The sequence below is a fragment of the Hydractinia symbiolongicarpus genome, chromosome 12 (genome assembly GCF_029227915.1).
Source record: "Hydractinia symbiolongicarpus strain clone_291-10 chromosome 12, HSymV2.1, whole genome shotgun sequence".
NCBI classification, from domain to species: Eukaryota; Metazoa; Cnidaria; class Hydrozoa; order Anthoathecata; family Hydractiniidae; genus Hydractinia; species Hydractinia symbiolongicarpus.
Window position 1 is genome coordinate 23,662,251 of NC_079886.1, and position 14,129 is coordinate 23,676,379.

The 14,129-nt window shown below is 32.1% G+C and overlaps 2 protein-coding genes across 3 annotated transcripts; one reads left to right on the plus strand and one right to left on the minus strand.

Moving 5' to 3' along the window:
* Positions 1-107: 107 nt before the first annotated feature.
* Positions 108-10,011, minus strand: LOC130622071 (cyclin-dependent kinase 2-like). Its single transcript, XM_057437464.1, has 8 exons — positions 9,739-10,011; positions 6,354-6,431; positions 4,609-4,729; positions 4,102-4,201; positions 3,544-3,716; positions 2,912-2,973; positions 2,558-2,699; positions 108-1,216 (listed from the first exon to the last, which is right to left on the minus strand). Exons 1-8 carry the CDS (start codon positions 9,882-9,884, stop codon positions 1,121-1,123), a joined length of 918 nt encoding a protein of 305 aa, XP_057293447.1. The 5' UTR covers positions 9,885-10,011; the 3' UTR covers positions 108-1,120.
* Positions 10,012-10,014: 3 nt separating this feature from the next.
* On the plus strand, positions 10,015-11,797 carry LOC130622072 (fucose mutarotase-like). Of its 2 annotated transcripts, none has more exons than XM_057437466.1 (3): positions 10,015-10,118; positions 10,375-10,519; positions 11,179-11,797. In XM_057437466.1, exons 2-3 carry the CDS (start codon positions 10,379-10,381, stop codon positions 11,491-11,493), a joined length of 456 nt encoding a protein of 151 aa, XP_057293449.1. In that variant the 5' UTR covers positions 10,015-10,118; positions 10,375-10,378; the 3' UTR covers positions 11,494-11,797. The 2 variants fall into 2 exon arrangements, with proteins under 2 accessions (XP_057293449.1, XP_057293448.1); XM_057437465.1 differs by having other exon boundaries at positions 10,114-10,220.
* The last annotated feature ends 2,332 nt before the right edge of the window (positions 11,798-14,129 follow it).

The following is a 14,129-nucleotide window of genomic DNA, read 5'->3' on the forward strand; positions in this document are numbered from 1 at the left end:
CCAATACTTAAAACCGAGAGGAGTGCCTCTTTAATAGATTTTTTAAACAGGATTGTATCTACGACGCCGCTTTTAAGGATCATTTTTACAGCGGAGGTGTTTAAGTTACAAATGCACCAATCAGTTTTTAATGTTTGTTTTATTAACCAATCAAGTTAACGTACATCAACACGGAGAACATACATGTCTTCATTCATAAATAATACATTATTCTTTGCAATATATATATACATGCATATGTACAATATAAACAAAAAAATATCAACGCAATAAAAAAAATTCTCACTATGGTGCTGCTTTTACCCTAGATCGTCACGTGATAATTTTATCATAAGAATCAATACAGAAAATCACATACAATGATTGATAATTTGGGGAAATACTTTAGTTTTCAATAAAGCTGAGGTATTTTCCAAAAACACTAAATTTCAGGACTTTTTTAGTACTCCCGTTTTCTGATCTTTTTGCAGGAGAATTTTTTTAAAAAAAAATCAGTATTCTGTCCAAAAGTATATCCAAGACAGTAGTTCTAGAACACACATAAGACAGACCTTTGTTTTCAAATAGCAAAAAAAAAATAAAAAAATATCAGTTAATTTTTTTGCTACTTGGAAACAAAGACCTCTAAATTAGTCACTTTTTTACCGTTTTTCCTTCTTCTGAAAGCAAGAGCATTTTAGCAGGATGTTTTTATTACATTCTATTTAAAATGTAATAACTCAAAAACTATATGTATATATATATACCGAACTGAACAAACCTGTTACTTTGTGAAACTTGCTGTTGATCAACACAATAATACTCATATACACACTCGTGCATACAACTTGATATCATATACGCAAGCTCTTCGGCAGCTACAAAGACAACGCCACTAAACGTTGCATAAATAACTTAACTTACAAGCAACCTTAACAGTATATAGTATTATAAAAAAATTCTTTATATATTAACACAGCCCAAGGAGACTTTCAAAATTTCTTAAAAGCAACGAATTGTTTCTTCACCACCATCTCTAGCCTTGGTTTAAACGATATTAACGAGAAAAGATTTTTAACCAAAACTGTCATGAAACGCAAAGGCTTGACGTCACAACTTTTTTTGGCGATGTTTTGAAGTATCAAACGCTATCTTGATGTTGTACGTCGTGAAAATATGGATGCGACATCGCATTCTTCGCAGAGATACGCCTCGATGGTTGATAGGTCAGCATTTTCTAAAAAAAGATGTGCAGGGTATGTATGACAAGGTGCCTGATCGGACTTTTGTTTACAAATAGTAGTATTAATTTTGTATCATTTAGTTTGGTATCGCACTCGTATATTCTAGACATTTTTTTAAATCACGACTCAAAGGAGAGTGACTTAATAAAAGAGGCTCCGATGTCATGGAACATTGTTATTTTAGGCCTCACTTCAAAATATGTTGCCTGATTGGTTTTCCAAATCTGACTTACTGAGTGAGGCTAGATTCAGTCTTTGAAAAAAAAATTGGCATAGTTAATAAAAACAACATGGTAAAAATGATGGTGTTGTAAAAATTTTGTAGTTATGTCACCTTGGTAGCTTAAAATTTGTCCAAAAATTAAAAAGGCTTTGCTTTCCATAAAATTTAGTACACTGAATAAAAAAGCACGTGAAACAATATGATGACATTAAAATTTGTTTTTTGTCTCTTAAATACTGTTTTAGGTAACAATGAGTCAAAAATTTAAGAAAGTTTCGAAAAAGTAAAAAGTAAAAAAAAAAAAAAGAAAAAAAGAATGCTAAAAATAATGGTGACATTAAAATTCTCTCGAGATTTCGTTTTTATGGAAGTCGTAATGCAGGTTTTTCTAATTTACGTCAGCACACGGCAACCATTAAATTTAATCTTCAAAAATTCTGAGTTAAAGAATAATTTCAGAACAAGCCTTAAAAAATGATTTTGCGTTTATAATTCAAGAAATTTCAGCATCATTGGACATCTTAGATTACTAAGTATGGAACTGGAAGAACATTTAAGCAGGTGACCATTCTCATCGTCATATTTTTAATCAACGTTTTCGAAGCTCAAGCAGCAAATCTTGTTGCCAGAGATTTTTGCAGCAAAAATCTATGGCGCTCTGTTTTTAATATTTGTATCTCCAAACAAAATCATGGTCCATACACATGCCGCTGAAGAAAAACGCGCATTGAAAAAGGATAACGAATATTGAGATATTCCAACGGAACGAAAATATTGCGTTAAACCTTGAGTTAGGAAAAAAGTATATGCACAGATAGTTTCGAATAGCATGAGCCACGAAGAAAATTTTGTTGCAAATGTAAAAAACAGGCCACTGATGAAAATGTTGAAAGAAAGACTGCAGCAGAATCCAATCGATTTTTGATTTAGCTTCTGATTGTTTTCAACATCTTTTGTTGAAAATGAGAAAAGTGTAACTGGCAAAAAAGTTTATGGTTATGCGTCACGAGCAACACTTTTCCTGCAACAATATTTTGTTAAGTGCACCTGAAAATTATTGATCGCAGCTACGTAACTTCATCCACATAAAAAATATCCAATTTATACTTACTTCTAATAAATCAATACCGTCTGCATCCAATGATGGAACGATTGATGAAAAAGATTGCGTTTTCCACTTGGGGAAATCAGATTTGAATTCCTTGAGGTCTGTCACACCAGGCCATAGAGTTTCGTTGGGAGTGCCCAAGACCCTTGAACATAAAAATGAAATTTGATAGAAATTTATACTTATATATAAAATGAAATTGCGATCATGGGACATTATTAATATTTAATAAGGTGACATCTGCGTAAATAAGAAAATGATGATGGTTATGGTGATGGGTGATGACGATAATACTAATAACGATGATGATGATGAAAACGCTGAGGATAATGACAATGATGGTCATCTATAACGTACCTAAATACTTTAAATAATTGATCAATTTCAGAATCTCCAGGAAAAAGAGGTTTTTTCGTGATCTAAAATAAAATAACAAATGAGGTTTATTACTGTTATCTGTAAGTAAAAAAGTTGGTTAAAAAAGAAATCCCTATTTTTTCATTGTTCCACTTGATAAATAATTTCAATTTTAATATTTCAAAAATACCTCCCTGCAATTTAGAAATAAATTCCTCAGGTATCTTGACATTTTCTTAACATAGTTTTCAAGATTCATTTAGTATTGCCTAATAACGCAATTCCATTCACGAAACAGAAGAACTGAATAAAAAGATACATGCAGTATCTGTCAGTATGTTTTTATCATAGAAAAATCCATGATATGAAAGCTCTTTAACAGAAAATTTATTTATTAAATTCACAGCAGTAATTACATGATGTATAATAAAATTTTTGATGAGTAGTTTATAAAAGAAAAAATTTTTCCATTCTTTTTAATGTTTTAGCGTACAACAAGGAGTATCGGCAATTGCACCTCTAAAGAGTGAAATTACAAATTACAGTTTGCAACCTGTAAAAAATTTGCAATCGTTTTATATCAGATATATTGCAGCTGAATGTTTTCAAATATTTTGATTTAGATAGCATACCATCTCAACAAAGATACAACCAATACTCCAAACATCAACAGCTGTTGAGTACATCTTACAACCAAGAAGAATTTCTGGAGCGCGATACCACAGTGTAACTACTTCATGAGTGTAACTTCGAACAGGTAAACCAAATGCACGAGCAAGTCCAAAATCTGCAAGTTTTATATTTCCTTTAAAGAGAAAAAAAGAGAAAATGTTGATAGATGTCCATATTAATCCTTTATTTCAAATTACCACGATACAAAATTTATGGTAATGAAAGGAGAAAGTGTGACAGGTAGAAAATTAGGGGCATAGAGAAACTTGCACACATTACTCATAGGGAAATTACCATGAAAAAAAAACTAACAAAACATATACTGTAATAGGGAATTTTAACACTGCTTCCCACTATCATGCTGGTGATCAAAACACAACAGAGATTTTGAAAGTTTTGTTCTTTTGTAATATTTTAGGAACATTAAGGACAAAAGTACATAACTTGAAGTGTAAATTGAGTATTTTTTACTGAATCTCATAGATTTTAACATTAAAATAATAAAAAGTAAACATTACCTTCCGTGTCAATAAGCAAATTTTGTGGTTTTAAATCTCTATGCAAGACACGATGTGAATGACAAAAAGCAATGCCACTCAGCAGTTGATACAAGTAACTCTAAAGCAAAAAATAGCTCACAATGGACTCATTATACTGATTGTAATAAACAACTTAAGTTGTATTGATTTTCCCATGTACTAATTTTCACAGATTTGCTCAGAAATTTTCGTTGTGTGCAAAATTCAGCAACTGAAATAACGGACAAGTATTTGACATGAAAATTAATATATACGTTCACTTTTTTTAAAGGAAATAAATCTGATCTGAATTTTAATATTTTTTCTTTTGCCATTATTTATTAGTCTGGAAAATTGGACTTTGACAAAAACTTTACGCGCAAAATATGTTCATATTGCTATTGCACGAAAATTAATAAATACAATATATCTTTTTTCACCACACAGAAATTAATATGCACACAAGTAGTACAAGTATAATTTATAAATGTAAGAGTGATTACTAACCTTGACTAAATTTAATGGAATCCCTGAAGGTGGAGCTGTATCCATATACTTCTTCAAATCCTGATTTAAATATTCAAAAACAAGGAAAAGTCTTGTTTGACTCTGAATAACATCCAGCAAGCTGAAATAAAACAACAACATTAAATTAACGTCAAGCCTTCGAAAATGTGAGAACATGCTGGGGTATGATTAACAACTGTTTATTTTTTGGCTTAAAATATACATAAAGGGAAACGTATTGTAAAATATATTTTACTCTGAAAAAAAAACATAAGCCAAACAACTAATTTACTATCAAGCTTTATTACCCCACTGTTGAGTATTTTCGAATGTTTACGTTTATTCGAACGTTCTCGGAAAATTTGATTGTTTTTTTTTTTCACGTGACCAGTCTATATGACGCCGTATTAACCGACATCAAAACAAAAACAAAACAAGAAAGTTAATTTAAAGTGGTAGAAAAATGTCAATTACTCCTTGTTTTCGTCTGGTGGATGATAGTTTATTTGACGATTTAAATGAAATAGACAAATTCATAGCAGGACAACAGTCAAAAGCTCTCTTCATTTTTTTCTGGAGGAAATTTTAACAATTGTTCATTTAATTTCAATACGAACACTCCACCAGCGAAACGACAAAGAATTGAATTTTAAAACTGTTTTGAAAATATTCTATTTTTAAAAGTTGTATTGTATTGTTTATTTTTGAATGAGTTGTGGCTTGAATGTCTGTGTACGTTCGAAATATAAAGAAAGTTACATGGTTTCCACCTAAGCCTTGTTTTTGTTAAAGACCCCTGGACTCTAAAACCTTTTTTTCATTAATGGTTCCTAATGGTTCCTAATGGTTCTGTCACTCGCATGAACCTCACTGCGTTCGGTCCATGACGTCATGACCTCGGTCTATATTTTCCCGTATAGACCAGCTAATAAGGTTAATAAGCCATTAATACAAAACATTTACGTACTGCACTATGTTAGGAAGAAAAACACACTAACAGGGCAAATTGTGAATTACAGTGATATCACACAAAAACAATTTACTAATCACTTTTATTCACATATGGTATATATTATCCAAGTGGAAAGAAAGAAAAATCATTGCAATATAACTAATTAAACATCTAATCCAGACTCGTGGAATTAAAAATTGCTTCAACATACTATATTTTACTATTGTTATTAAGGCCAGGTCATACCTATCATATCTATATTGTTATTACCTGACCGATACATAAAAAACAGTTAGTATGAAAATCTGATGATTTGATTGGTTTATGGCTTATTTTAACCGGTTTTCATTTGGAGTCATACTAACCAGTTCAAAAGTCATTTTAAAAATGGTAACATAAAAACGTGAACAAATAAAAAAACATTTTCATAGCACCCAAAAAAAATAAAAGTAGCTCACCGAAAACAATCTTTTCATTTCAACTTATATAAACAATGATTCAATATTTGTTTTGTGAAGTAACAAATTTTTAAAATAAAACGATCTTTAATTCCAAAAGTATAAAAATTAAACATGCTTTTTTTTTTCTTCCTTGGTGGCTTGGGAATAGCAACAAAATAGTTGTTTTTTGTGTACAAAGGAATATTTATTTTTAGATAAGATGCAGTCAAGTAATAAAACGGATACCAACCAGTTTAATGTTGTACTGTGAAATACAATGCCCAAGGTCAAACATACAGAACAAGATTGCTGAGGGCACTAAAACTAACTTGCAATAAAAATCATCGACTTACTGTACTATATTGGGATGATTCAATTCTCGAAGCAATGCAATTTCTCTGATTGCTGTACTTGGAACACCTTCAGTATCACTAAATAAGAAATTTATTACATTTAATAGTAATTATTATAGATTTTATTTACAAAATTTCTAATACAAGGAATTTAAATACATTATCATCAGGGGTTTAAATCCGTCAATACCAAAACATTTATTATATTGCTACATCAAATAAGCCACACGTTACATTATATTTTGGTAGTTATTTATCAATTATAGAGACAGAAAGGATCCTTAAGATAATCTCAAGCAAGTTATTACTAGTATTCTTCTTTTAGTGATAAAAATATTTTCTTTTATAAATGACGGTGGTTATCGTTTTCAAACATTAAACATCACTAGATTGGGCAATACTTTTGACATTTTGGCTAATATTCTCTGGTCATGGTCTCAAAGAGTCATACTCAAAGATAACTTTCCACAGTTTGGAAATTTGATGAACTAGCAAACATATTTACTTTAATGTTAAAAGTGGAATTTTGAATGCTTGCTCTTTGAAATATTAGTGCTATCAGATTTACTACTTCATAAACTCTTGTTGTATATTTAGTAACAGGTTAATATTAAAGGAAGGAAAAATATTTACAACTGCTACAAGCATTTTATGACCACTGATTTGCTGAACATAATGAAGGTTAATATTTTGCCTAAGATGGTTAAGGATAGTTGTATTCCTTGCACTTTGGTTTGAGATTATACCATTTAATGTTAAAAATTCTCTTGCTTCTTTAATAAAATGCCCGATTCTATTTCTCCAAGAGGCTTTTCGTAATACCAAATTTTATGAAGTTAGAAATCAAAATTAAGCCAAGCAGAAAGTGGTGAATCTTTCTTGTATGTAAGTTTGACAAATTTTAATGGGGAACATTTGCCCTCTAGCTTCAAAATATTTTTTTGGTTAAACGATCTCGTCTAGAGTAGGTCTTGCTTGAAAAAGGTGCAGTTACTTTCTTTGTTGACTAGCAGACTCTGATTGATATAATAATGTTTGGGTAATGGTAACACCAGTTTAAAACACAGAAAGAAATCATAGCATTAGAAATGTTATCCAGATAAGGAGGAAGAGCTCACAGGTATTGGCTAAGACTCCACAGGAGATAATAAGGACAGAGAGAATTGCAGATGGATTTTTAGTTTATATCCGAAACATCAGTCTATAAATCAGATTTAAAGGTGCCATGCTAGAATGGAATACAGATGTTTAGACAGCTATGATCATGCCTAAATTTTTGTCCAGTGTTTATTGGATTGTAGTATGCTAGGTTAGTAGAAAAGGAGAGTTTAAGCCTAGGGTCACCTTTAAAAAGGTAAGAGTTCCCTTGGTAGATCTAAGTGGCACAATGTCCACTGGAAACAAAAATGTGTCTATAAACTTAAATTGGCTGCAATTCAAGCAAACTTGTTGGTCAAAACAAGTGAAAACCATGGGTGATTTTTTCATATTAAAAAAAAGAACAAAATAATGGCTGTGACGTTTCAATTTAAAGCTGACTCACTTTTGTAATTAGATGGGGCGCTAATTAAACTTATTTCTGAAGGTGACATAACTTGCCTCTGCTGCTTCTTGTGTTCAAAAAAAGTAAAGGTCAATTGCACTGTGCCATCCCGCGATGTCTGTTGACCCATGTTGTCCGATATTTTGAACTGTGGAAAAAAGACAATATGGACAGACCTCCGACAATATGGGTAAACCGACAATTTAGTGCAGCGCGGTTGTTGTGTGTGGATCGTGGGTATTGTGGATATCTAGCTAGCTATATTTTCCTCAGTTTGTTTATATAAGTTTGTTATTTTGCTTTGTTTTTTTTATCCTTTTCAGGGATAATTTAGATTTGAGTTTTTAATGGAGAATCTTTTGCCTAAAAATGATCTGGGAGAACATAAAAAACAGTTCCAGGCCTGGTTGGAGGTGGAAGCGTGCAAAAAGAACTCCACAATAATGTCCCAAGAGACCTATCACAACATTGTTTTATACTTGAAAAAACAAAAGAGCGATATATCAGAAAGTACTGCAAGGCGTATCAGACGAAACAAGTATTGATTGATGAGTTACCCTATACTTGGGTTGGTGAATATTTTATGTGTTCCTAGCACTACAGTTGATGTAAGTCATTTTTTATTCTCCTTTATAGTTTAATTATACTGCATTTTTTTACACATTCATGTACCTAGGTATATATTAAATATATACTTTTTTATACTTTTTATGGTGTTAATTTTTTCATTTTCCATTGTGAACAATGCTTACCTATTTGTCATCTCTAAAGGCCAAAAATATGAACAACAAACTATAATAGCAGAAGAGTAAAGATGCATGTTAGTTAATACCCATGGATTGTTTCTTTGGCAAGTTCAGTTTTGTCATAACCCCTAAATTATGTTTCAGTTACTGTGGTAAACTGAGATGGTTTTTTATTTTGTTATGTAATTTTTCTTTTTTTATTGTTATTTCTGTATATATACCATAATTCTTAGATAATAGAATCAAGATTCATAGACTGGAAACTTAAACTAGCAAAATATAAGTTTAGTTTCATATATGTCCTGTTAATAGGATAATGCAGGTTCGAATCCTGTCTGAATCAATTTTGTTCTTTATAATGGCTATATACAGTAGATGTTTTTGTAAGTATGTATATATATAATGGTTTTTAAGGTCACCAAGTCTGATATGCAGGTTTTTAAAGTTTAGAAGTTCAGCAGACACCCCAACCCATATGATCCAAGAAGGTTCAGGAAAACGTAGGTAGAGGTAATATGCCTGCCCATGTTGTCCGAAAAGGTTTAGGACAATATGGGTAAAGGTTTTATGCCTGCCCATGTTGTCCAAAAAGGTTTATGACAATATGGGTAGAGGTTATAAGCCTGCCCATGTTGTCCAAAAAGGTTTAGGACAATATGGGTACAGGTTTTATGCCTGCCCATGTTGTCCAAAAAGGTTTAGATGAGGACGTGACTTGCGTTACGTAAATTTTGTTGAAAGGTCTTACCCAGGGTGTCAACAATTCGCATTAACAAAAGATTAATTTTCTGAAAAATAATCAAGCGATAAGTGTATTTTACTTATCTCGACAATATGGGTTGGATTCGGACAATATGGGTTGTTGTCGTTCTTCGGACAACATGGGTCGGCCGGACAATATGGCTCGGAACACCACCATTGACACAGAAGACATAACAAGTGTCAAAGATATTAATGAGGGTATAAAAGGCATCATCAGTTCGGGCAGCCCTATCTAGAGTTACCTTCACTTTTTTATACCGGGACTGGGTGGTACAGAATTGGTAAAAAACTAAATTAATACGGGCTTAAAATGTTAAAATTCAAGAGGTCTTACGCATCTAGTCTTATTTTCTTCAAGGCAATGATTTTTCCTGTTTGCCGATCGATTCCTTTGTAAACTACACCATAGGTTCCTTCTCCAATCTTTTCCAGCTTTTTAAAAAGATCTAAAATATTTTTCATATCGTTCGGAACAGACATGGCTAAAAAAAATAAGGTGAAGCTAATTGAAGATTTAAATTAAATTTTTTCTTCCATCCAATCCAAGATTAACTTTTTTGTGCCTGCCTTTTCTTTTCAACGTATGTTAATTTTCCCGCGTATTTGGAAATCGAGAATCATATACATTGGGTAAGCGAGTTTTCGCGCCATTCAAATGTAAACAAACTACAAAGATAGTCAGTGTGAAACCAAACAAAACAAGAACTCGAGAAGGTAAGAAAGGAATTGTCAATATTACTTAGCGTGTGCTGCAAATAAAAAAATGGCATCAGTAGTAACCCAAGTACTTGTCTTTAGCTGCTTTTTTACCTTCAGGTAGTTTTCTTAATAGTGGGTTTAGTGTTGAAAGAGATGGGGCACACGTCCTATCATATACCATAATCATTCATTGTTGTTTTTAATTTACCCAGCCTGCTAGCTAGCTATATTGACTGTAGTAAATTTGATTTTTTATATATTTATTTTTTAGCAACATGGTAATGTTAAAGGGAATTCCAAGAATACTAACACCAGATCTATTGAGAGTTTTGGCACAGATGGGACATGGAGACGAAATTGTCATTGCTGATGCCAATTTTCCAAGTGCTTCAATTGCTAAGGCTGGACCTGAACTGGTATGGTGTAAATTGACAAAATTTATTAAGTTAACATTTTCCACAAGTGATAAACTTTCAAAAATAAAGAGAAGTTAGGGTTTTGCAGCAGAACTTCCTAAAGAGGATTCATAAGTCAAGTATGTTCACAACTCAAGCACAGTATGCACTAAATTAAACCAGGCTTTTTCCAACTGGACACAGTGTTTTGTGGAACTTTAAACAGCATTAAAACTTCTTTGTTTTTTTTTTCTTGTCAAGTGCCCACAAGACTTTGTATTGTAGCTTTTAACTCACTTCTTTTTTGTATACTTCTTTTTTGGTATGCAGCAGCCATTTTCTTGAGTTCAAATGTCTTTGTTTTTCTTCGAATTTCAAAATTGGATGATTGGGGCCTTTTTACACTCAAGAAATCGAATTAGAGAAAGAATTTCTCCATATGTACCTAAATCGAATTATGGAGGTTCGTTTATGACAGTTACTTAAGGAAATTTGACGGTGACATTGAATTTGATCGATATAATGGAGCTGTAGATTTCAAAAATGGCAGCTAAAATGTATTAGTTTATTAAGTCAAACTCATAATTGTTTTTAAAATTGGTTTGCCTGGATGATCCTTAGATATAAATGCTAATATTCTTTAGATATAGATGCTAATATTCCTTTGCACTGTTTATTAGATTCGAGCTGATGGTCATGGTGGGGTTGAGATACTAAAGGCAATCCTTCAACTGCTGCCTTTAGATATGTATGTATCTGCTCCTGCAAGTCTAATGGACCCTGTCGAGGCTGACAAGAAGAAAGGATTAAAAACACCAATCTGGGACGAGTATAAAGCTGCAATGAATGCTTCAGAGGGTCAAACTGTTGGTGTTCAATTAATCGAAAGATTTCAATTTTACGAACACGCAAAAAAAACTTTTGCGGTTGTAGCGACAGGAGAAACTGCACTATATGCTAACATTATTTTAAAGAAGGGTGTGCTGACTAATTAACTCAACTAAGTTTATGTCACTTCTTTTTTTAACACAACTTTTTTATTTAATTTTATGGACACTGATATAAAATTAGCTTTCACTTCTTTATACCATATATGTATATATATGATGGCTATATACCGTGTTTCTTAGCTACCATCATCGTGTGCCTAAAGGAAACACCGTAAAATCGCAATACTGTGGACGAATTTTAATGTCAAGGAATTATATATATATTATGCACATATAAATTTTGTTATAGACAATTATTTTTTTTCTTTTTTTTGTAATTAGAACGAAATAAATACGCATTAACGCATTATTTTTTATGGTATTTTGTACTCTTCTATCAAACCCTCACATAAGGGAAAAGCAGTCCTGAGGGGAAGGGAGGGATATGTAATAACAATCAAAAACAAACAAATTGGTTAATTTTGGCAAATAGCTGGTTATAAAGCTCATTCCATTTTGTTCAGATATTTAATCAAACTTTGCGCAGGAGAATTGTGTAGCATTGCCTGTACAGTGAGCAACTCTTTTAAAAACAACTAAAATTGAAATAAAATGATATTGATATTGTTAACTTCTTTTCGTGTCGTTTTTTCTGATCTCTAGTTTCCTGAATTTGACGTGAATAGTTTAGTGTAGATATTAGGTAAAAGTTTGACATTATTATTTTTAGCAGTTTTTTTTGTTAACCTTGGAAATGTAGGCTACTCATTTGCTTGCTTATTGTAGAACAAAAAATACACTGACACTAGACATCCACCCCATCATTCCTGAGGACTTGATTGTTATAAAGTTACTCCAGATGATTTGGAGGATAAATCGAGTTATTAATGGTGCCAAATATAAACAATCTATGCATCCTTCTCAATTACTTATATTTTAGGATACTAATTATTTTTTGACCAACGCATTAAGGGTAATATATCGCGTTACGAACGAGAGCCTTGCCCTGCTAAAGGCTGGCATCATAGAGATTAAAATATGCAGTGGGAAAACTTTTGTAACGTCATTTAGAAACAAAGGCTACAGTTGCGTGCTTCCTAGGTGGAACCATTCCAAATGGCCAACTAAACGAAGTCATCGCGGTAGCTTAAACTGCTCCATGAAGTATCAATTGGGAGCGTCACCAAACTTCGCGAAATATTTACACTCCGGTCTAGCATATGTCCACCCATTTCAAATACAATATTTTCAGTATTTCAAAATAAGAATTCGGAAAACGTTTTATCCTTACCGCGCTTCTTTTTTTAAGCGTGGTCTCCTCTAGGCGTTTAACTGCGTATAAAGTATCTTTATTGAGCATGTTTTAAACGCAGTTATACGCGTAGTGGAGACATGCGCTCAAACACATTTATATGCACATAGACGCACTTACACGCCTCAAAAACTTAAACGCGAAGAACAAAACTTTTTATTATTGGCGTTTAAGGGCGAATCTCCACGGGACGATTTTTACGACGATCGTCATAAATACTCGAATTTAATTAGTCGCAATTTTCGTCATGACAAAAAGTTGAATTGGTTTCTACTTTTCGTCACAATAATTATTACGAATGTCGTCTAGTGGAGATTCGGCTGAAAGTTCAAAAAATACCGACGAAAAACCATGCTTCAAAGGAGTTCAAATGGACTTCAACCACGTTTTTTTTCAAAAAAAACTAGATTTTTACAAAAATTTCTGTTTCATGAGAGTAGTTTTGTGATTTTTTGAAAAGTCAAAATAGAGAAAAATTCTCTGAGTTTGTTTTAAAATAAAAAAACTAACCGAACAGATAAAAAACTATCCCATTCTTTATGATAAAAGCCACAAAGAATATAAAGAAAGGAATACAATAAAAAATTCTTGGCAAGATATCCCTGATGGATTGAATTTTATCGAACATGGTAAGCACGAAATTCATTTGTTATTTGTAATATTCACTTGTAATCAATTCATAAATACTATTTATTTAACAAATATATTTTCGTAACAGCTCTGCAGCAAAGCGTATTTTCAAGAAGTGGTATATGGAAAAGTGAAATGCTTTGAAAAGGGTTGATAGATCTGGTACATCATCAAGTGTCCATAACAATGCTGAAAAAGTTGCTGATAGGGTTTTCCAACCCAAAACTTGTGTTTTAGTTTTTTGAATTTTTTATTTATTTTTCACCAATAGTAATAATAAAGAAAGAATGCAATATACATGAAAAAAAGAAGCAACAAAGGATGAAAACTAAAACAAGTTAAAAATAAAGATAATATCAAAAAACATGGAGACCTAGTGAAAAGTTTAATATTCTTAACAATTTGACATTTTGCCTGTATTTATAAATTTCCTGACAATTTCTGACATTCCTGACAGAGTAGGCACCCACAAATACGTCAGATTTTCGAAAATCTCTCTGCTAATTAATATACGAGACAACGAAGTCTATGGACAACCTGTTGAATAAAACAAAGCTATGAAATTGAGCCTCATCCTCCTCGCCCAGGTTGTTTGTGATAACGCAAGTAGTTGCAACGTCGAAAGTTACCGATAAAAGGATTTGATGGTGAATACATGGTTTCTTCGCACAGACAGAATAAATAAAATCAAAACAACAGCATTAACAAAAAAAATCGATCGATTTGTGACGTCATTGTCTTGAACACGATTCGAAACACG